General features: G+C 44.1%; 1 protein-coding gene across 30 annotated transcripts in view; it reads left to right on the top strand.

Annotated features, from left to right (window-relative positions):
• The window catches only part of THRB (thyroid hormone receptor beta), a 461,170-nt gene that overhangs the window by 308,038 nt on the left and 128,613 nt on the right, over window positions 1–24,519 (top strand). For 19 of the 30 annotated variants that reach the window (XM_084987237.1, XM_084987234.1, XM_021071425.2 and 16 more), the window contains one exon: window positions 19,596–19,659. The exons of the other annotated variants lie outside the window; for them this stretch is intronic. In XM_084987237.1, coding sequence (XP_084843363.1) covers window positions 19,638–19,659 — 22 coding nt within the window. In that variant the 5' untranslated portion in view covers window positions 19,596–19,637. The remainder of the gene's footprint in view (window positions 1–19,595; window positions 19,660–24,519) is intronic. 30 annotated transcript variants of the gene reach the window in all.

Here is a 24,519-nt window from a genome sequence, read left to right as displayed (position 1 = left end):
AAATTACTATATATGTGTTGCATACCAGAGTAATTAGCATAGCATTTGTGCCACCTCTCAGCCAAACATGCCACTCCTTACAGAGCAGACAGTTGTGTTTCATATTGCTTCAACATTTTTTATAGACTCACCCCAGGATCCAGCTCATAATATACTAAACATTCCTCCTGAATTTGTACAGATTTCTTCTCTGTTTTGTGATCCCAACTGAGAAAGCATAACAGTCATAGAAGAGGTAGGAGCCTGTAGTCCTAGCCATTGTCTAGTTTCTGGGCCGGAGGTGAGCAGCCCTTACCAGAGAGATCCAGTCCCAAAATGGAAGAGACAAGTTGTCCTTGTGATGAAGCAAGGTCATATCCCTCTTAGAGTTGAGCTCCTCATGTTGTCATGTCATATGAAAATACTAGACACCAAGTGTTAGTTAAAAATCATCTTTTTTTTTTCTTAATATGTAGAAGTATGGCAGAAGAGAGGGAGGGAGACCAGAAAGAATATGTGAAAATATCAGTGGTTAAATCTAGGACAGGTTTTAATTTTTTTTCTCCTTTACACTGCTCACAAAATGTTCACAAACATTTCCACTTGAACAGGAGTTATTTTTACACTAAAAAATATTTTTAAACATTCAGTCCTTTGGAGTCTTCCATCGACTACCCTTCAGTCGGGGGCTATCATTTGTCACACATGCTCAGAGAGCAGTCCTGTCGAGTTGGTGTTCAGAGCATTAAGAAAGGGCTCCAACAAGTGCTGCTAGAAAATCTGCAGGAGGCAGAGACTGCTCCAGGAAATGCTGAAAGAGACCAGAGGCTGCAGCCCACAGCCACTGCTGGCAGTGGCTCCCAGGGGGCACAGAGAGAGGGAAGGAAGGGCCCTCCAATCTCCCTCTAGCACCTCCTATTGGCAGAATCAAATTGAACACCGTCTAACAAGGCACTGTGGGAGTTTGCCCCAGAATCACAGAGCAGGGAGTAGAAGAGCAGATTTGGAGCTTGGGGGATGGGGGAGGGGGGCTACAGGTAACAAATTGGTGCTCAGTTTTGGGTTGGGGTCTGTGTTTTCGTAAGCTGCTGTCAGCCAGCTTTATCCATTGTGCAATTCTTCCTTTCCTTCAAATAACTACTGATATTCCAAATTTCCAGATATGTCTTGTCTTTTCAAGAAAATCACCTTTCCTTTATTAAGGGAGTACTCACTGGTAATCCCTTTATAAACTTTTCCAGCAGCATTAATATGAGGTTGAGCCTAGCAGCATATGAGGGGTCAGTTCATTTTCACACACTCCTACCCACTTGGTACATTGATAAGGCTTATTCTCATCAACTCGGCCACAAAATAAGGGGAAGAATATCCTCAATCAAATGGAGCGGTGATTATTAATAGAACTTCTAATTTTATGGACAGTGATGTAACCTTTATTGAACTCAGAAATTGTCTCATATCCAGCAAGAAATGTTTGCCTGCCACTTTATATGGCTCACTGATGCTCGGCTGGGCGTGAACTTTTCAAATAATTTGTGTCAGCCTAACCAAACCCTGTGTTCTATATATTAGAATTTCAGTGACCTGATGTTCTGAGCTAGAAATTTTATGTTTAAAAAAAAAAATCCCATGGATGCAATCGTTGTTCAATCTTTGCCTTCATAGACACTGATATGGGCAATTCGTCGTCAGGACTTTCCATTCAGAAATGATTTAAGCTCAGATTCTTGAAGAACACACTTGGATTAGAAGTCAGGTGGCAGAATTTTGAGTCTCAATTTTTCCCATATACCAATGTGTTTAACTTGAAACCTTCAACATCTGAGCCTCTGTGTCCTCATTTGTAAAAGATATCATAAAGTGACGTTGTGGGCGTTGAATGAAATGATCCATGTAAAAAGGCACTGTAAATGCAGATAATCTTTATTCTTGCAAGGGGAAGTCAAGTGTAGTAGCTGAGAGCAAAATGTCTGGATCCACGAGACCTGGGTTCAGTTCCTGACGCTCCCACTTAAAAATCGTTACGCCCTTGTGCAAGGGAGTCACATCTCTTAACCATAAAATGGGGTGGTACCACCTCCATCATAGGTTGTTGAGAGTAACAACAGAGGTATTATATGTAGGACACTTAGCACAATGTCAAGCACTCAATAAATGTTAGTTACTGTTAGTGGTATTGCCTTGACTTTTATCATCATTAGCCTGCTTTTAGGGAAGCATACGCACATGTGCAAGATACATAGTGATTAACGTGGTAACATTGACATAAATATCATTATCTTCTTTTTTCTCTACTCCATGTCCTTGAGCACACAAGTAGAACCTCTTTAGATTAGCTGTACATTTTACGACAAAGCCAAGGCCTATGTTTGGTCTGGTTGTCCTCTGCCATGGGGCCTGGGTAGAAGTATCTCCAGGTACACATTCATGCTTTTCACATGGGATCTGCATTTTCTTGGATGTTTTAGAAACTGGTTGATTTCCCTTTCTCTGAAAATCTTTGTTTCAATCATATGAATTTATTTTTCCTGAAAATCACACAATTTGTTTTCTCTATGGTGGATATAACCTACAATACAAATTGACAACCAAGGCCCATTGTCTTTCCTTTTCATATAAGAAACAGGTAGGAAATTGGGTCTTGTTTACCATAAATAATGACTCTAGAGGGAGTTCCCTGGTGGCCTCACAGTTAAGGATTTGGCATTGTTATTTCCATAGCTCAGGTTCAATCCCTGGCCGAGGAACTTCTGAAGCCAAAAACAAACAAACAAAAAAAAAACAACAGCTCCAGCAATGATTCAACTGAAGTGTTCCATCTCACATCTATAAAAATCACTTTTGGACCAAAAAAGTGATTGTTTTTGGAGGGCAAGTAGAGTTGTGGAAAATATTTATTTAAATATCCTCTCACTGAGAAAGCATTAGTTGAAATCCCAACAGAGACCATTCAAATGGTAACCAGTGATTGTTGCACTGCTGCTTAAGAGTCCGTTTGACAAATGCGGCTGGCCCCCAAGAATTGGGTTATTCTCTAATCAAATCTCTCTTACACAGTATCACCCTAGAGGATGGAAATCCCATGCTTTCCCAATGTTACCATTTATTTTTCAAAAAAGTATACCCTGTGTGTCTAATACAAATGTGTGTCTAATACTTTGCCCTTTTTATAAACTAGAACCTAACATGAAGGAAGCCAAGCTCTCAGCAGAGAGCAGTGCTACCTAGGGAGCTCTCCACCCCTGTCCCCACCTCAGCTACCCCACCAAGAGAACACAGCTTCACCTGGCAGTTCTTCCCTCTTGCACAATAGAAGCACTTTTCTTGAATGAACCCATTGAATCTTCATAACAGCTCTGTCAGGGGTCATCCTATTTTCTTCTTCAAGGACAAACTTTTTTTTGGGGGGGGGGGTTGTTTTGTTTTTGCTTTTGTTTTTGTTTTTCCTTTTTAGGGCCACAACTGAGGCTTATGGAGGTTCCCAGGCTAGGGGTCAAATCAGAGCTACAGCTGCCAGCCTATACCACAACCACAGTAACGCAGGATCCAAGGCGTATCTATGACCTACACCACAGCTCATGGCAATACCAGATCCTTAACCCACTGAGCAAGGCCAGGGATTGAACCTGCAGCCTCATGTTTCCTAGTCAGATTCATTTCTGCTGCACCACGACAGGAACTCCTAAGGACAAATGTCCAAATGACATTAAAACAAGCTGATAAAGGTACTCTGCCCAAGCATCCAGAGTGCATGGTCAGGATGATTTCAGTCCAATCACCTACACGTTGTACAATCCATGTTCTGAAAGACCCTCTGTGTGCAGCTGAATCTGGAGCAGGAAAACTGGTATAACCTCTGTGCAGAATGGAGTGATTATTTGCGGAGCATCTGTGTTTTGTAGAGTTGGGGGTTTTTAGTTACTCCTTCCCTCCCACATACTTCCATGACCCTCTGCGCTTCTGATAGAGTACCAAATACAACTTCCTCTAATTAGAATCATGCGTGTCAACTCTACCAGGCAGTGCTTACAGAGGGAAAGGAGTAGGGCTTAGTCATCTCTGCGCCCATCAAGGCATCCAGCTGAGGGACACGCACATGGCGGGTGTGAAGACGGCTCAGCAATGGAGAGTACTGTCTCTAGGCTGACATTCTAACTCCTCCTCTCACCAGCTGGAGGATAAAGTTTCTCTGTCCCTCCAACCCTCTGTTTCATCAATTAGCGAAACAACTCTGAGCATCTCTTCCTTTAAACAGAGTCTGTGTCCTCAGGAATCTGGAGACATAGCAGTCTCCAAAGGTCTTCCTATATCACACCATTGCTCAGTTTTAGGGATTCCCTCGTGAGAATATTGAAACCAGGACTCAGGGTAGCCTCCTGACCTTAGTTTAACCAGACATTCTGTGCTTGGGTGAGCATGTGTCAAGATTGTGGGCAGACACACTACTATATATAAAATAGAAAAACAACAAGGACCTACTCTATGGCACAAGGAAGTATATCCAATATCTTTTAATGAGCTATAACAGAAAAGAATCTGAAAAATAATGTATATTATATATATAGTGTAACTGAATCATGTTGCTGCACACCTAAAACCAACACAACATTGTAAATTAACTATATTTCAATTTTAAAAATGATTTACAAGCAGAAACGAATCTGACTAGGAACCATGATGTTGTGGGTTCGATCCCTGGCCTTGCTCAATGGGTTAAGGATCTGGCATTGTCATGAACTGTGATGTAGGTGGCAGATGCAGCTTGGATCTGGTGTTGCTGTGGCTGTGGTGTAGACCAGCAGCTGCATCTCCGATTTGACCTCAAGCCTGGGAACCACCATATGTCGCTGGTTCAGCCCTAAAAAAGGCAAAAAATAAAAATTAAAAAAAATTACTTTCAAATGAAAAGGAACAAATAAAAGAAAATAAAAATAAATTTAAAATATAAATTTTTTTAAGTTTTTAAAAAGATTGTGAGGAAGTTCCCATTGTGGCTCAGCAGTAATGAGCCCAACTAGTATCCACAAGGATGTTGGAAAATCCTTGGCCTCTCTTAGTGGGTTTAGGATCCGGCATTGCTGTGAGTGTGGTTTAGGTGGCAGCTGCAGCTCCAATTCAACCCCTAGCCTGGGGACTTCCATATATATGCCGCAGGTTCAGCCCTAAAGGAAAATAAAATAAAATAAAATAATAAAGTAAAATAAAATAGAAATAAAATAAAATGATTGTGAGCAGAGAACTGGGCAGAACAGCAGGGGGAACATTTTCCCCTTCATGGCCCCACAAGGTGTGCTGTTGTGCTCCTGGCGGAGGGAGAGTGTTCCTCGTTGAGTTGCCACTTTACATCATTTTAATCACAAAGTGCTGTTATTGTTCCATACCTGTTATTAGATAAGCACTGCATCAGCAAGTTGGAGGAGGTTCACAAGGCTGCTAGGCAAGCAGCATCTCAGGCTACAACTGCAGACAAATTGAAGTCTGCAATGTGCAGGGTACTTGGCCATCCATCAGTAGATGGTAAATGTCAGCAAGGATGGAGTGTTTCTTAGCATTGTAAGTTCAAAAGTATCAAATCTATACGAAGACCAGATTCATATAAAGTGGCAGCTTGTTTCCCAGAAGTGCTAGTCTTGAAAAAGACCAGACTTTGGGGAGGTGTTGAAGTTATTAAGGGAAAGCCATTTAATCCAAACAATTTACTCTTGAGTTAAGCCTTGATCAAGAATCTTAAGTTCCAGAGTTCCTGTTGTGGCTCAGTGGTTAAGGAACCTGACTAGTATGCAAGAGGATGCAGGTTTGATCCCTGTCCTTGCTCAGTGGGTTAAGGATCTGACTTTGCCATGAGCTGTGGTGTAGGTCACAGACTTGGCTCGGATCCCACAAAGCTGTGGCATAGGCTGTGGCGTAGGCTGGCAGCTGTAGCTCTGATTTGACCCCCCAGCCTGGGAACCTACATATGCCATGGAATCATAAGTTCCATTATTGACTAATAGATGTCTCTGGAAGCAGTTATGGGCTAAGGAAGGCTCTCCCACCTCCAATTCCAAACCTAAGTCAGAAAAAAATCCACATGCTTGATGGGAAATAATAATGACTATGTTTCTTTTTTAGCTTTAAATTTAATAGTCTATGATGTTTCATTTGTGTGCATTTTTAACTGTTTTATTGAGACCTAATTTACGTAACAGCGTTCTCGCATTGGAAGTGTACAATCCAGTGCATTTTAGTATATTTACAGAGTTGTGCAGCTATCATCATAATCTCATTTAAGAACATTTTCATTACCCCCTCCCCCACAAAAAAAAAAAAACCCTTGGATCCATTACCAGTCATTCCCCATCCCTACACCAACCCCTCCACTACCCACCCCCCACTGCTTAGCCTTGAATTGCCACTAATCCATTTTCTGCCTCTATATGTGTGATTTTTTTGTAACCTAGACTTTACCTGGCAGTTCCTTCCCTTGACTTATAATCAGAATCAAATGATAAGTGTTCCCTCAAAATCTGTCATTTTTGAGAAAATTCATTCATGTTTCTCTGAGCCTCCTCTCCTCCATTCATCCCCCATCTTTCATCACCACCTTCACAGGTGACCACTGCTCCTCATTAATGAGAGTGTATTAAGGGCCTGCCATGTGCCTTACACTGAACACTTGAGCTAATCGGGGAACAAAACAAAGACCCTTGACCGTAAGGAGTTTACTTCCCAGCAGAGGGAGACAAAACAATAAGCAACAACAAAAAACAGCAATAAAACCAGAAGTCAACTGTGCAGCATGTTAAAAGATGTTGCATACTTTGGGGTAAAAAAGAAAGAGTGGGGCAGATGAGGGGTGTTGGGGAGGCCAGAGCACAGGGAAGGGGCAGGTTATAGCAGGGACTGGGAGGTCAAGGTGGCATCCCCAAGAAGTTAAGATCTGTAAAACTTAGTGAAGGTGAGGGAAGGACTGAGCAGGTGTCCAGGGGATGAGCATTTCCCGCACAGGAACAGTCCTGTGCAAAGGCTGTCTGGTGGGGGAGTGGATGACATGTTTGAGGAATAGTGAGGAGGTTGGTGGAGCTGAAATGAAGAGAAAAATAGGAAACCACGACAGAAGGGGACAGAGCATAGGAGCCATGGCAGGGTTTGAAGCAGAGGCTGCCATGAGCTGAATTATATCCTCCGACTTCCTTGTTGAGACGAGATTAGGAGGGAACAAGAGCAGAATAGCGAAACCTCCCAGACGCTATTTAGAGCCACCTGAGGGCTGTGGTTCTCAACCTTGGCAGCATATCCAAATGGCCCAGGCAGCTTGACAGAACTGAGGCCTGAGTTACAAAACACCAATTGATTTGGGATGCAGCCTGGGCATTGGGGCCTAGCAAAGCTACCCAGGTAATTCAGATGTGCTGCTCAGCTTGACCATTAGAGTTTTATGAGCACAGAGTAGTCCCAACAGTGTGACTTTGCAGTTGGCCTGGCTGCTGTTGGCAAGGCTGTGCTGAGAGGTGACCAGGGCCTCACTGCAGGGCCAGAAGTGGCAGTGCGTGTGCAAACAGGGCCAAGGGCTGGACGGAGCTCCCCTGGGCCATGGGACCTAGAGGAGGTCCCGCCCATTCTTTGACTGGCTGCAAACACAAGCCTGAATGTGAGAGCCGGCTTCCTCCCCACCCCAGACAGGGGGCTGCGTGTCCCATATCAGGGCAGAAGAGGAGGGTAAGATTGGAACCTCAGGAAGTGCGTTTGTCATTCACTCAACAGGTATTTTTGAAGAATCTTGGTTCCAGTGTGCCAGGCATTGTGCAAGGAACAGCTAATAAAAAGATAAGGTCTCCATCCTTGCCAAAACCAAATGGCTCAGAGTGAACACCATATAATATTTCAAAACGTGTTGTTTGTGGGAAGCCTTTAAATAAGCCAAAGGGGAGGGGGGACCCTTCAGTTGCGGAGTTGAGCTGTTGGCATTTCTAATGCAGAGGGATGAATAGAACATTATTGTGTTGCATCAGGCACAAGCACAGCCAGGAAAAAAGATGCCTGGAGCCGTGAGCCAAACATGAATCAGCAATCTCCTTCTATTGTTCAGAAAATAATCACAACGCTGGGAGGAGGGAATAGAAGAATCCTGCAGAAATGCTCCTGCTCCCCACGGGAAATAGACACTGGCGAAAACATGGCATCTTGTTTTTGGCTTCCTGAGCTGAAAGGAATGTTAAAAAAAAAAAAAAAAAAACTTGGAGAAGATTTAGGGAAAACTGATTGGGGAATATGGAAAATACAACCCTTTAGAGATGATTTGGACTGCAGCATTGGCAGCCTCTCGGAACGGAGGCAGCAGGCCAAGCGAGTGTTCATTGTCTCTGCGGAGCAGGAAGTAGGGCTACCCTAGCGTTAGTACCTTAAGAGTGTTTTGTGCTGATCACTGGGCCAGCTGGTGGGAGAGGATGAAGAGCAGCTCCCTACCTTTGGAAGACCTTCTGATCCGGGGCCATGGGTGTTTGAACACCAGCAGCGCCAGAGTCATCCATCACCTGGAGGACTTGTTAAAGCCTATCCTGCTGGACTTCACCCTCAGAGTTCCCAGCTCCATGGGTCTGGGGTACAGCCTGAGCCTCTGCATTTCTAATGAGCTCCCAGGTGAGGCCAGTGCTGCTGATCTGGGGCCATGCTAGAGAACCTGCTTGAGGAAATCAGTACCTAAGGGAATTCCTGTGGTGGCAAAGAGGTAATGAACCCAACTAGTATCCATGAGGATTCAGGTTCAATCCCTAGCCTTGCTCAGTGGGTTAAGGATCCAGCGTTGCCATGAGCTGTGGTGTAGGTCACAGATACAGCTTAGATCTGGCATTGCTGTAGCTGTGGTGTAGGCTGGTAGCTACAGCTGCAATTCGACCCTTAGTCTGGGAACTTCCATATGCCTTGGGTATGGCCCTAAAAAGATTTTTAAAAAAAAATAAGAAAAGAAAAGAAAAAAAAAAAAAGGAAATCAATGCCTGGGGCAGGAGAGTGTGGATGAGAATGTAGATTGGGTGCAGAAGTCCAGGTAAGGTAACATGGTTTGTCAATGCGCTGGTGGGTCCCTTAGTGCATAGCTAATAGCTTTAAATTAGCAACATGCTTTGGATAAACCACAATGGCCATAGTTTGTTACCCTCCAAGGAAGCATGGTGAGAGGCAGGGAAAAAGAGTTCCCTGCAGGCCTAAGGCAGCCAAACAGGACACAGGAAGCAGGGGTGTGTCCAGTGACTCCGAAGCCATGAGCCCCTGTGTGGGCAGGTGTAAGCAGCTGAATGGCTTCAGAGATAAGAGGCTGACAGTAGTGTGACCCATCCCCACACACTCAAGTACTTCTCTTACAAGCAGAAGTTCTCAAAAGGATCAGGTGGGAAGCTTTCTCTAGGTACCTGTGCCCAGGGCCCAGCCCTGGAGAGGAGGAGCAAGGCTTCTCTGCAGATTCTGCTGTGAACCCCATTCTTGAGATGAGGAACCCCTCCCTGGTGTTGCCAAGTGAACAGACTGCAAAGCCAACCTCTGAACACACAAAACTCCTTCCCGTCATCGTTATCTCATCACTCTGTTCCAACAAGAGTTAAGTATCTCAAATTCCAGGGTACCCTCTTAAAATGCAAGTGGCCTTCAGAGAAGGAACCTGGGGGCCTTGATAAGCCCATCTTTTCGGTGTGTTCCGGACCAGGTGGTCAGGGCTGGTCAGGATTGAAGAGGTGGGGATGCCTGCCTAGGGTCTTCAAAGGGTAGCCCCCAAGATGGCACCTCCTCGGTTCTAACATGTCCTCAAATGGTTTAGGCTGGTGCCTCCCAACGTGTGGTTCCTGGAAAGTACAGTCTGATGACCTGGGAACTTGTTATAAATTCAGACTCTCAGACACCCCTACCCCCCACCACCACTAGACTGGCTAAATCAGAAATTCTGGGGGTGGAGCTAGGCAGTCTGTTTCAAGGAGCTCTCCAGGTGCTTGCCAAACTTTGAGAACCAGTAATTTAATTTATACATAGCTTGCTTGCTCCATATAAGCCAGGAACAGAACAGGATGGAAAAGCAGGCGACCAGTCATTTATGGATTTATTGAGATACTCTTCCAAGGATTCTGGTGTATTTAACACCTCATGCTCATTCGTCAGATTTTCACCAAAGAACATAGCATCCAGCCACCCCTTGCTGGTCCTGCAATTCCCAGTGTTAATGTGACTTATTGCATCTTCCTTCTAAGACGCAGCAAGGGCTGTGCTTTTTTATTTAGAGACTTCATTGCCTCTTCCCCAGATGATAGGGGCTCAGGAAATACTATTAAATAATGACCAAGTCTTGTTTATTCCCAAGGCGAGCTTCAATCCAGCAAAGATTTCATTCTCTTCCCCACACCACAGCCTACGCCACTCTGACTCACTGAGCAGAATGATACTGAAAGGTCAAATTATGTAGCCCTGGTCTCACAGAGGGCTGAAAAGAGATCCGGTAAACCATACCCTTGAACTTTTCACTGATTCCCAAAGCTGTCATAGCCATGGTACCCAAGGCACCTTGGCAGGGGGGTGGGGGGATGGGGGGTGGGTACCATCACAAACCCAGAGGAACACAATGGAATGTCTTTTGTTCATTTTTAAGGGAATCACAACAACAACTGTCAGACATCATGCAAATACTACTATTAGGCTGTTTGGTCCTTAGTTAATAAACAGAATATTTATTCCTTTTACCTGGGGTCACTGTGAAACAGTTACCAAAACACTAAGGGTGCCATGAAAGTTGAGAATCTCTGTGTCGTAGAATCACTGACCATGGGAGGAGGTATATTTTTATTGTACATTTTGTGGTCAGAATCATATATCTGATGGAGTTCCCGTCGTGGCGCAGTGGTTAACGAATCCGACTAGGAACCATGAGGTTGCGGGTTCGGTCCCTGCCCTTGCTCAGTGGGTTAACGATCCGGCGTTGCCGTGAGCTGTGGTGTAGGTTGCAGACGCGGCTCGGATCCCACGTTGCTGTGGCTCTGGCGTAGGCCGGTGGCTACAGCTCCGATTCAACCCCTAACCTGGGAACCTCCATATGCCGCGGGAGCGGCCCAAGAAATAGCAACAACAACAACAACAACAAAAGACAAAAGACAAAAAAAAAAAAAAAAGAATCATATATCTGAGCCAGCATATTTAAGGAAATATACATTCTAAATTTAACTTAGAGAGAAAAAACTATAATTGCAACTACATGAGTCTTTTAGGGGTTTCTTTTTTCTTCTTCTTCTTCTTTTTACAGCTACATCTGAGGCATATGGAAGTCCCCTGGCTAGGGGTCATGGGGGTCGAATCAGAGGTGCAGCTGCAGGCCTACACCACAGCCACAGCCTTGCCAGATCTGAGCCGTATCTGCAACCTACACCAGCAGCTTGTGGCAATGCCGGATTCTTAACCCAATGAGTGAGGCCAGGGATCAAACTCATATCCTCAAGGAGACAATGTCAGGTCCTTAGCCGATGAGCCACAATAGAAACTCCTAGTGGTTTCTTTTCCTTCTTCATATGTAGATCTGTTCATCCCAACTCCCTGAGTTTGCCCATAACCAAACTGCCTGTGATTTAAAACAAACAAAAACTTTCTTCATAACTTAAACATAATGGATTCTTACAAATTTGAGCTAATAATTGCTCTAGTACATTCCTGAAAATCACCTTTAAAACAGATTGTTGGAAGACAAAATCTAGGCTGTGTGTGCACTGTGCTAGAAACCATTGAATTTGCCCCCCAAAAAGTCAGCCTTCACCAGGCAGCTTTAAAGAACCCATGGAAGGGGAAAATGGAGATTGTAGCAAGTTTATGAAATCCATTTTATGTAGGAACTCTGTGATGCAGCCCCCACCCCCTCACCCACATTTGGCATTTAAAGAGTAGTAAACACTTATAATTGCATTTATTAGAAGAATTTTATTTTCATCTTCAAGGGCTTCTAGGGACAAAGGTATCTTCAGAATATTTCCTTTTGGAAGAGTATTCTTTCTATACCAAGGTTAAAAATCTGCAGGGAGGAGCTCCTGTTGTGGCTCAGCAGGTTAAGAACCCAACTAGTGTCCATGAGGATACAGGTTCGATCCCTGGCCTCACTCAGTCAGTTAAGGATCCGGTGTTGCAGTGAGCTGTGGCATAGATCAAGGATGTGGCTCAGATCTGGCATATTGCTGTGGCTGTGGCGTAGACTGGTGGCTACAGCTCCGATTCGACCCATAGCCTAGGAACCTCCATGTGCCGCGTGTGCAGCCCTAAAAAAGACACACACACACAAAAAAAAAAATCTTCAGGGAGCTCACTGCAGACTCCAGAGGCAGCAGAGTCCAAGCTCCATCTGGGCACCCTTCTCTTCCTGGGATGGAGCTGGTACCTCTGCCAGGGGTCAAGCAGTGGAGCCTTTTCTTAGGAAGATGTCTACAGCAGGAGTATGGAGTGAGTTTTTGTTTGTTGTCTTATTTGTCATCAAACACTTTTAAGACATCAATAACACATCATTGGCTTCGATGCTAATGTTTTATTTTCCGATTCATGTTTGCGGTTTTCCATGCATGTGTCTTGATGAGTCACCTAGCCACACGTAAACACTCCAGCATCTGGTGGTTCTGCGTGGTCCTCTCATCCCTCAGGCGTTGTAATGAATGCATCCCAGGCCACTCAACCCCCCCCACCCCCGCCCCCTTGCTGTTATCTTTGGCGCAAGGAAGCTGCTTGCTCTCCACCAGGTGTCAGCAGAGGCAGTTTTCGTGGCTTGCTTTGGCCAACAGGGCATCTGCTGAGGTGGTTTCTCCTGCTGGGTCAGACATTTCCTCAAACCACCCATCTCCTTCCTCTTCAGAGTCTGGCTTCCTCTTCTTAGAAGCATTCAGAGGCAACAGTCCACTTAGAGAAAGAGGTAGCTACCAGGAAAGTGTGCTGTCAACAGAGCAGGCAGTCAAGTTGATGCTGTCAGAGCTGGCCTCATAAAACTTTTCCTGGCTGGTTTCTTCTTGACTTTTCTATCACTGCATTGTATGGCTAGAAATTGTTCCAAATTTCACTCCGTGTGACATTGAGTGAGATGTAGCAGTTGGTTTTAGGTTCACAGGGGGCTTTTGTGTTTGTTTTAAAGCCCACTCTGACCCCCAGACTGCATCCCTACCACTGCTGACCTAGTCCTCAAAGTAGAAACAGGACTTTTCTCAGTCTGTAGCCCCAGACTCACACGTGAGGATGGAAGAATATTGGCAAGTGCCAAGTGCATTTGTCGTATTTAATCCAGATGTTCCCTTTGAGGTATATGGCCTTACCTCCCTAGGGACATGACTCTTGACATCCCCTGTATCATTCTGTTGACAGATAGCAGTGCCCATGCTCCCTCCAAGCCATGGTGACTTTGCCCAGGAGAGAGAATGAAAAAGAGGAGGGAAGAGGGAAAGAAGAGGTTAAAAGGAAGAGCAGAAATGAGCGCCAGAATGAGATTGTTGAACTTGAATTAAAAGGGGCAGGTGGAGTGGAAGTAACGACTCATCAATTTACCAAGACGAGGAAAGAAATCAAAGCAAGGGGGACCTACCGTATAGCACAGGGAACTTTACTCAATAACTTGCAATAACCTATAATGAAAAAGAATCTGAAAAAAAATGTGTGTGTGTGTATGTGTAGCTGAACCACTTTGCTGGACACTTGAAACTAACACAACATCATAAATCAACTATACTTCAATTAAAATTTTTAAATAAATACATAAAATGAATGTAAATTTTTAAAAGATTCTTAAAAAAATAAAGAGAAATTGAAAAAAAAAAATCGGCCACAGCAAATTAAGCTCAGTTTCAACCACAGATCCTTGTCGTAACTTCTTACTCCTGGAGGCACAACCCTTGCAGTGACTATTTACAACCTGAAAAGGAAATCGTAGCTTTGCCATCAATAGTTTACTGATGTTTCTGATGTGGGGCCCTTGCTCCCACCACACCCAGCAGAAGAATTCTGACCCTGCCTTCCTTCCACTCTAAGAGGTGAGCCTCTGGGACTAACACCTGGGCCATAACACCGGGCAGAGATACTCCTATTTTTCCACATCTTTATTAACTGTCTCATGATCTTTTGTCCCACTGTAACCAGCCTGATCCCTTGTCTGTGATGGCTTTTAATTTTTTTTTCTCTGACTATTTTTTTTGATGCCACACTCCCAAAGACCATTAGGTTTAGCAAGTGGAAAAGATGGATTAAAGAGTTGTATGATTGGAATACCCTTTGCCTCTGTTCTCTTCTATATGAGTTCCTAAGTTATTACTATTATCAGAGATTCAACCAGTATATATTCACCTCATTGGATCCTGGATTTACTGTTCAAAGGCAAAGAACTCAGGGAAGGACAACTGGGGCTGCATTTGGGCTGCCATAGAACTGGGTATAATTCACCTGTGTTTTCAACCTTCCGTGCTCCCCATAACAAATTTAAATGAACTTGGGAAAAAAATTAATAAAAGCAAAATTCAGTCTGGGAAGAGGAGAATGGCAGGGGAGAGAAGAGCTGTTCCACCTCCATTTTACCCTGGGAATGATGAGATCCAGAGAGGTGCGCTTCTGAGCTTTCTTTGAAACCAACTTGTGGCGCCCCCAAGTGGAGGCCAGATAACAGCTCCAATTTCCCACACCTTAGGGATGACTGGGGCTGGCCAGGAGATGAGCTGATTTTAACAGTAGCAACACCTTCCAATATCGCGTGTCACCTTTCCAGGTCACTTTCAACATTTCCGTCATCCCAGACACTCTGCGTGAGGCTGTATCTTAAATATCATAGCCCAGTGCAGCTAGTCTGGCTGCAGTTCTACAGGCTGTTCTTCCACCCACACAACCCCCAGGGGATGCATGGACTGGTGTCTTCCAGAGCTCCTGGACCTATTTCTTAAGGGTCCATAATAACCCCATCTCCTTTTCAGTTTCAGTGCACAATAACTTTCCGTCGTTTGTATTTTTAAAATATAAATTCATTTTGGGAGTTCCTAACGTGGTGCAGAGGATTAAGAATATGACCGCAGTAGCTCAGGTTGCTGTGGAGTCACAGGTCTGATCCCTGACCCATGCAGTGAGTTAAAGGATTGGGTGCTGCTACAAGTTGCCACAGCTGTGGCTGGCATTCAGTCCCTGGTGGGGAACTTCCATAGGCCATGGGTGTGACAATAAATAAATAAATATATATATATATATATATACACACACACACCCATAAATATACATGTGTGTGAGTATACACACCCACACACACATACATATACAAACATTTTGAGTTCCCTGGTGGCTCAGCAGGTTAAGGACCTGGCATTGCCACTGCTGTGACTGGGTTTGCTACTATGGCATGGGTTCAATCCCTGGCCGGGGAACTTCTGTGTGCTGTGGGCTCAACCAGTATTTATATACACATGTGCATGGACTTGATTCTCTCCCTCTGTTAGACTAGAAGCCCCATGCAGACAGGCCCTAGCATTGTCTTTGGACAAAGCCTTGGGCAGTGCCCTCAATCAAGTCCTCTGGACTGGCCAGCCAGATAAAGGAATGACTCACATGAAAGGAATGTTCTGCCTGAGTTCAGCAGCACTTTACTAGGAGATGACACTGAAGGTCACTGTCCCCTCCATTGGTGCTGAAATGTTGACTCTGTTAAAGGCCCCTCAGCTCTGAGGGCCTGGGATGCAGACCCTTGCCAGGCCTCACTGGAGGCACTTCTCTGCCCGGAAGCAGTGGGATTGCTGTAACTGTGATGGGCAGGCTGCGACTCGGCCTCTGGGCAGAGGGAACAAGGACAGCAGGGCAGTGCTGTGGTCAGTCCTCCTCGGGCACCGCGGGCTGCTCATATCACCACAGACCCATTCATGGGGGAAGCCCTGCACTGTTTCCTTTCCCTGCAAGTGAAAAACTCAGCTTTCTTTCTTTTTGAGCTGTTAAGCCTTCATTTCCTCCTTTGACGGTGTGACCCCTGTGGTGGGTCTGGAGGGGACCTTCTGTGCTTCCTTCTCTGTGTCATAAGTGACCCCAAATCAGTGCTGGGAAGCTTTCCTGCTCAGAGCATTTAACTATAGTTTAAAACTCAAGAGCCTGTTGAAGGAAAATAGCACTAAATAATAGGAAATACTAGAGTACTGAAGGAATAGAGACAGGAAGCTACTAGTAATGCTGTAGCAATAACAGTATAGCATAGTATAGCATCGTGTAGTAATACTCAAGTGCTATAGAAATATACTATTAATGCTATAGCAATGGTAACAGTATCGCATAGCATAGAAATACTAAAGCAATATAGGAATAGGAATATCCTATTACTGACAGAGTAATAGTAACAGTTCAGTATAGTATGGTAATGCTAAAGTACTATAGTGCTGCTATAAAAGGAAAACAGTATTAATAGCAGCATCAGTACTAAATGTTGTGGTGTTAACAATATTTTTTAAGCCTTCCTAAGACATTTTTCCTGTTTCTGGATACTTTCTGCTTCTCAGTACCTTTCTGTAGTTCCTCTGCCTATTCAATTGAAAATTTGAAAACACAGATTTTTTTTTTTTTTCTTTTTAGGGCCACACTCACAGCATATGGAAGTTCCCAGGCTAGGAGTCGAATCAGAGCTGTCGCTGCTGGCCTACACCACAGCCACAGCAATGCCAGATCTTTAACCTACTGAGAGAGGCCAGGGATCGAGCCCGCATCCTCACGGATGCTACTCAGGTTTGTTTCCGCTGCGCCACAGTGGGAACTCCCTGAAAACAAAAATATTTTTAACATGTTGGTATATCAAGAACATAACCGGGATTTCACCTTTAAGGTGATAAAAAGGACACAGAATTCTTCTGACACGCTTGTATGCGTGCTGTATTTTAGTATCAGTGTTATCAGTCGGAATTCCTCTGGTGGCAAGGGGGAGAAGCCTGACTGGAGCCAGCTTCATGGATGCCCTGGGAAGACTTGGGCACCATCTTGCTCAGGAAGGGTTGAGGGGGTGGAAGGACGCAGCCTTCTCTTCTTACCTCAAGTTCACAGCGAACGTCAGGTTCATCCTCTCTCGCACCTACTGTAGACAGGCTTTCACTATGGGGCTGAGAGACCTGGCCTCAGACAGGCCTCAGCAGGTTTTAGCTCCTATACATTCTGCCGCCAGAGAGGGACTAAGTGACCTCCCCCTCCCTCTCTCTTCCTCCCCTTCATGTCTCTGTCCCCCTCTCTCCACACATTCCCAAAAAGCATAGTATGGGCCACCTCAGGTCTTGACGCATGTCAGCCAAGGTGGGCTGCTGTGGTGGACCCGGCTTGAGCCATGTTCCTCATCCTCTCAGGAACGTTCGGGAGCAGTGCTGTGTGAGCACATGGCCATGTCCACAGGTCAGGAGGGGAGTTGATGGTGTCTCAGTTTCTGAGAACAAGAGGTCTGGGCAGTCAGCACCATAGTGTGATCTGAGCCCTCACTTTAAGGGGTCTCGGAACCCAATGCTCTCGCTCACAGCCCAGCTGGACAGTTGAAGAGACTAGAGCACAGGGCTTGGGGGTGGCGACTTGAAATCTTCACCAGGAGCAAGAATGTGTTTTTCATTCCATCTTCTACCAGATACCAATTCCAGGAGCTCAAATCACACTCTATCGACTTTGATTTATTTCATTTTATTCACTTACTCAGCATGTATTTTTTTAAGTATTTCTTTTCATTTACGAATATCACTGGGCGGTTGATTTACTTGAAACTTGAAACAGGAGTTCCTGCTGTGGCTCAGCAGTAACAAACCCAACTACTAGTATCCGTGAGGACACGGGTTCAATCCCTGGCCTTGATCAGTGGGTTAAGGATCCAGTGTTGCTGCGGCTGTGGCATAGGCCGATGGCGACAGCTCCAATTTCACCCCTAGCCTGGGAACTTCCATATGCCATAGGTGTGGCCCTAAAAGACTAATGATAATAATAAATAAATAAATATAAATAAACTGGAAACCACTCAGCCATGAAAAAGAATGAAATAATGCCATTTTCAGCAACATGGCTGGACCTAGAGATGATCATACGAGGTGAAGTAAGTCAGACAAAGAAAGGCAAATACCATGTGATGTCACTTACATGTGGAATCTAAAATATGACACAAATTAACTTACTTATGTAACAGAAACACTCAGACATTGAAAATAAACTTATGGTTACCAAAGTGGATGGGGGCGGGGGGCGGTTAAATTAGGAGTTTGGAATTAACAAATACACACTACTATATATAAAACAGATAACCAACAAAGACCTACTATATATCACAGAGAGGTCTCCTTAATCTTCTGTAATAACCATTAAGGGAAAAGAATGTGAAAAGGAATGGATATATGTATATGTATAGCTGAATCAGTATGTTGTACCCCTGAAACTAATATAACATTGTAAATCAACTAACTCCAATAAAAAAAAATTAAGTTGAAAAACTAAAAATAAAAAAATGAACCTGAAACCAGCTTTTTGGTGACAGAGGGGAGTGCTCTATACTTTCAGACATTTTCCTGCTTTTTTCTCTCCCTTCTAATTCCTTAATGAAGTCAGGACTGTCTGCTGCTCTCAGATCTCACTGATGTGGTGAGGAAGAGGAGCACTGACCAAGGAAAAGTCACAAATATGATGAGAATATGGATTCCCTTCCCTGGAGAAGCAGCCTGTCTAAGACTTTAAAATGCACATGAGGAGTTCCCGTCGTGGCGCAGTGGTTAACGAATCCGACTAGGAACCATGAGGTTGCGGGTTCGATCCCTGCCCTTGCTCAGTGGGTCAAGGTTCCGGCATTGCCGTGAGCTGTGGTGTAGGTTGCAGACTCGGCTCGGATCCTGCGTTGCTATGGCTCTGGCGTAGGCTGGCAGCTACAGCTCCGATTCGACCCCTAGCCCGGGAACCTCCATATGCTGCAGAAACGGCCCAAGAAATGGCAAAAAGACCAAAAAAATAAATAAATAAATAAAATAAAATGCACATGAATCACCTGTGGGTCTCATCCAAATGCAGATTAGATGGAGTTGTTTTGACAGAGGACCCAAATTTTCTATTTCTTTTTTTTTTCATTTTTTTTTAATTTCATTGCAGCAGAGTTAATTTACAGTGTTGTGTTAGTTTCTGCTGTACAACAGAGTGATTCAGATACATATATGTATCTCCATTCTTTTTCTGATTCTTTTCCCGTATAGGTTATCACAGAATATTGAGTAGAGCTCCCTGTGCTATTCTGCAGGTCTAGCAAGCTCCCAGCAATGCTGGAACTGCTGGTTCACAGACCACACATTGAGAAGCAAGGATCTGTTATCAAAGATGCTAGTGCCCCTTAGCCAATCTTGGGAAAAAACCTTCAAATCAGTAGGTTGGTGCCTTCTTAAAAACTTGAGATGGAAAAATATACATGTGATCTTGAATAAAGAATTTTAAAAAGACATGTTTCTAGAAGGAATCCTGAGGTGAAAATTCAAAGTATTATAAACTTAATGTGTGTCGCACAGCCCAGCTATGCTTCACCTTCCCCAGCTCTGAGTTGAAAGTAACAGGTCACCTTGAGCTAATGAATGCATGTGATATTTTTTGGAACAAAACCTTGTGCAGGTTATAACCTATGGTATTTTTCTTGTCTTTTTTCTCTGTAGGAGATGTCAGTGAAAAAAGGGGTCCAGAATGATTACTAACCCATGACTCCCAACAGTATGACAGGTATCTGTTTTCTTTTCTTTCCTTTGTGTGCCTCCATTTTTGTTCTACCCAAAGAGAAATACAGGCTTCCTAAAAGAGTCCCAGCAACCATTATTTCCAAGCCAACGAGTATTATGAGATGTAAATATATCCTGTGAATACATCCCACAAATGTGCTTCCAGCATTTTCAGAAACGATGAGATGCAACATCACCAGAAATGTGATAGGAGGAAATGATAAATCACTGTGAAATCCTAGATCCTCAGGTCTAGGCTATTGCACACCTGATACATTTATCCTTCACATTCCATTGAGATCAATATAAGAAATGGTTCTACGTACTCAGTGACAACTGAGTCCAGGCATCTTCCTAGATGGAGCGCTCAACAGTGGAGTCAGAATGGAATATGATTAGAGCACATAAGATAAAGTGAGCTAGAAAATCTTAGCAAGACAGAGGAGAGGAAACCCCCCCCTGCTCCCCAAGACAGGAGAATAACCCCCAAGGAACAAAAGGTTACAATAGATTGGATTCCTCTGCAATGCACAGAGCAGGAGTTGAAAACTCAGATGCCCAGGGGCCAGGCAGATAACACCAACCCAAAGCCTGAAACAGCTAGATGTAAGGAAAAACAAACCATACAGGTGAACCAGATTCTGTCTGGATTCTTGCCCCAGGCAATCACCAACAAGCAGAAAAGGAGCCCAGTGTGTCCAGAGATTTCAAATTTTCAGAGAAGCTGCAATCCAGATGTTGAATGAAATGTCCCCATTTCTAATTGTAAACAATTAATATATAAAAATCTCAAAGATTCATGGGCTGACTGGACTCAACAATGGGCTGCACACCATCCAGCCCCACACCAAGCCTAGGACTGTCCTTTGGTTACCATAGCAACAGGGCAGGTACCTATAGACCTCAGCCCTCTGCAAGTTTACAAGCCTTACATAATGACTATAACATCACATCTCCCAGCATCATTGCATTGCCCTGCCTCTCTACCCATCTACATCTGAGTTCCTGGTGCAGCAAAAAGATAGAGCACCTGGGCAAACCAGAATAATGCACCCCCGTAAGTCGGGGATGGGGCTCAGAATCACATCTTCTCATCTTATTTCTCAGTAACAAGCATCAAAACACACCCACTCCCATTTCTTCCACTGCAAATTCGGCCATGGTAGCATGAAAAAGCCACAGACTGTGTTTAAATAGGCTTGGCCATGTCTCCATAAAACTTTATTTACAAAATAGGCAGCAAGCCAGATCTGGCCTGAGGACTGTAGTCTGCTGACCCGTAGTCTAGAATCGAAGATAGTGCAGACCATCTTATTATTGAGCAGAAGCCCCAGGCGGAGGCAGATCATCTCCAGGACCAAGCTGGGAGCCTGGGCTCCCACCAGGATGGTCCCGGACTGGAGCAGCTTTCAGTCAATCTGTAGATGCAGACTGCTGAGTGCTTTCCCTACAGACTGGACTGGAACCAGCTGCCTCCCTGTGGAGGAGGGAGTTTTTGCTTCCTAGAGTTTGCTTCATAGCGTAGAAAATAACAGCAGTTCTATTTTCCAAAGAAATCTACTCCACACACACATATGCTCAGTGTATGTTAATGGCTCAACTGAGAAAAATCATTCCTTTCGTCTCCCTTGTTTGTGGATGAAATAAAACAGTGTCCTTCTCCCTCTGTCTTCAAGCTGCATGTTTATTTTAAGAAACCCAAGAGGAGCCCATAATAAAGCTGTAAGTCATCAGAACTAAGTGCTTGCTTTAAGAGCATAATTTAAAGGGCAAATATGCATAGTTTCCTCTTTAAAGCACATAATGGGTACCCTTACTGTTATGCAATACAGGAAATCAGTTAACCTTTATGAAAAAAAAAAATCTTTACATGAACAGGACTAAGAATCTGTTTTACTAAAACTCAGCAGACCAGCATTTTCAGATAAAAAAGCCTTCAGCCATAGCACTTATGAAATTTATATACAACTCAAATGGAGAATTTGTTTATTTTCTGGGGCTGTGTAGTATCAGCTGCAGTGGAGACCAATCTTGCTGAAATGCTCACATTGCTCTTCCCCCCCCCAATTTGAAATTGGGATGATTTGAAATCATTCATTGAAAATACCAAATCTTAGAGGAAAGGAAGAAAGTGCCTTAATGCAATATTTAATTGGTCTGATATTAAGCATGGCTTCTTAGGTCATCGAGAGGGATTTTTTTTTTTTTTTTTTTTTTTTTTTTTTTGCCACACCTGCAGCATGTGGAAGTTCCCAGGCCAGGGATTGAATCCAAGCTGCAGCTTTGAGCTATGCTGTAGCTACGGTCACACTGGATCCTTAAACTGCTTCGCCACAGCGGGAGCTCCTCAGCTAACATTTGGGTCATTGTAATGAGCTCCATTTCACATCAAATCATGATTCACAGCATAGGGGAGTTTGTTGTAACATGAATACTTAAAATTATGAAATACCGAAGTTAGAGGCGTTTAGCCCTGAAGAAAAGGGAACTGAGAGCTCAGACTCCTCTAGATGTGGCCTGAAGAGGCAGAAACAGGGCTCTGTCGCCTTTTCCCTGACCTGGCTCTAGAGAGTTAGGATGCGACATAGGGTCCCACTGTTAGGAATACTGCCATGTGAATAACACAGTCCTCACGCAGCTGTGCGACCTACACCTCTTCTTTGGGACCTGCATGTTCATCAGACTTCCCTGCTGTGACCTCTGTCTGCTCCTTTTTCTCTATTGAGGCATCATATAGATATAGAGTGTCCCAGAGGCCAGGGGAGGAGTGTCTGCAGGATGGGACAGAAGCTTTCAGTGTCCCAGTGTTCTCACTGGGTGACCTTCAGATTGTTGGCTTGCTTGTTTGGGAGGGTTGTTTTTGTGTTTTTGAAGAGGAAAAAAAGCAAAATGTATTGTCGTTGGTAGAAGGGCATGAAGCAGAGGGTTCTTCACCCACCCCAACATTTTGTATAGGTGGAAGGGAGGTTATGGGAAACAGAAAAGGCAGTAGAGGGAGTTCCCTGGTGGCTCAGAGAGGTAGGGATCTGGTGTTGTCCCTGCTGTGACTCGGGTTGCTGCGGTGGTGCAGGTTCAATCCCTGGCCCAAGAACTTCCACATGGCATGGGCGTGACCAAAAAAGGCAGTCGATGGGGGTGCACACCCCACTCTGTACAATATAGAAGAATCTGAAATAGATACTATAGAAGCCACTTGTCCCGCATGGTTAAGTGTGTTTGAAAGTTTACATTTCTCACTGCTTCCGAGGTTGAGGTGCTTTTACATGTTTATGGGCCACTTGTATTTTTTCATTCATAACTTGTTTGTTCATATATACTGTCCAGTTGCCCACTGCGAGTTCATAGAAGCAATTTATTACATATTAAGAATAATAACCAAGCAAGTCACCTAATGTCTCTAGAGCTTGACTTCCTTATCAGTTAAAGGAGGAAAGCGGAGCTGGTTCATCTCTTAATCTCCCTCCACTTTTAACATGAGGTTGTTCTTCCGATTTGGACATTTTATCAATCACATGGTCATAACAATAGGGCATGGGGACCTTGCTGGTTGCGTATGAAGGAAAAGGCACCCTGGAGAAAGGGTTTTTTGTGTTTTGAGGCTATCCTACTGTCCAGGTTTTTCAGAGTCAAGCAAAACATCTAAGTTGGAGCAGTTTGATATTTTATTGTAAAGCCCGTGTCATTTTCAGAGGTGGCCTTCCAGGTGTCCCTAAGGCTTTTCACCCCTCCTGATGACCACTTCAGAGGCAGAGCCACATTTGTGCTCTTTTCCTATGACCTGTGTAGGATACCGCCTCAGGAGGTCCGAGGTGGTTCACAGCCAGACAATAATACCACTCAAAGATAACCAGTGCTGGAGTTCCCACCGTGGCGCAGCGGAAACGAATCTGACTAGGAGCCATGAGGTTGTGGGTTCAGTCCCTGGCCTCGCTCAGTGGGTTAAGGATCTGGCGTTGCCATGAGCTGTGGTTAGGTCACAGATGTGGCTCGGATCCTGCATTGCTGTGGCTGTGGCTTAGGCTGGCAGCTGTAGCTCTGATTGGACCCCTAGCCTGGGCACTTCCCTATGCTGTACATGTGGCCCTAAAAAGCAAAATAAACAAATAAATAAATAAATATAAAAAGATAACCAGTGCTAACAGCGTGTGTGGTGTTAACATTTTCCATCAACAAACACTCTTCTAAAATAAGATTCTGTTCACAGTTCCTTAGTGACCCATCAAACAGTGATATAGTCCCTGCATATTAGGCTTTTAATATAACGTTATTATAAATAATGATATAATGAACTCCAGTGTACATAATTTGGCACCTCTCTCATTATTTCCTTGGGATAAATTCTACTAAGCAAGAAAAGGGAAGGGAAGGGAAAGGAAGAGAGAAGAGAAAAGTTAAGTCCCTGGGGCAAAGGAACTGAACATCTTTCAAAACCTTTTTTATTGCCAAATTGTAACTAGATTACTGGACCAATCAGCAGTGCAGTTTCCATTTAATTAAATACCTTCCAATTGTGGAGATTTGGGGTAGTTTATTTTTGAGAAAGACAATACATTAGGCAAAGTTTTGTGCGTTTGTTTGTTTTTTCAGCCACACCCGCAGCATGTGGAAGTTCCCCGGCTAGAGATCAAACTACACTGAAGCAGTAACCTGGGCTGCTGCAGTGACAATGCCAGATCCTTAACCCACTATGCCACAAGAGAACTCCTAGACAAAGTTTTATCACAGTTTTTATCAAAGCTTTTTCAAAACCTTACATTTTTCTTACTGATAATAAGTTTGACTACACACACACACACACACACACACACACACACACAAATGATTGGCCACTTAAATGTCTTCTTTTCTAACTTACCTGTTCAAA

This window comes from Sus scrofa, chromosome 13, assembly GCF_054392235.1.
Source record: "Sus scrofa isolate SSC_HxYL_T2T_F1_AM1 chromosome 13, Sscrofa_HxYL_maternal_Yorkshire_Landrace_v2.0, whole genome shotgun sequence".
NCBI classification, from domain to species: Eukaryota; Metazoa; Chordata; class Mammalia; order Artiodactyla; family Suidae; genus Sus; species Sus scrofa.
Note: the sequence above shows the minus strand (reverse complement) of the source record. Positions and strands in the feature narration are given on the sequence as shown.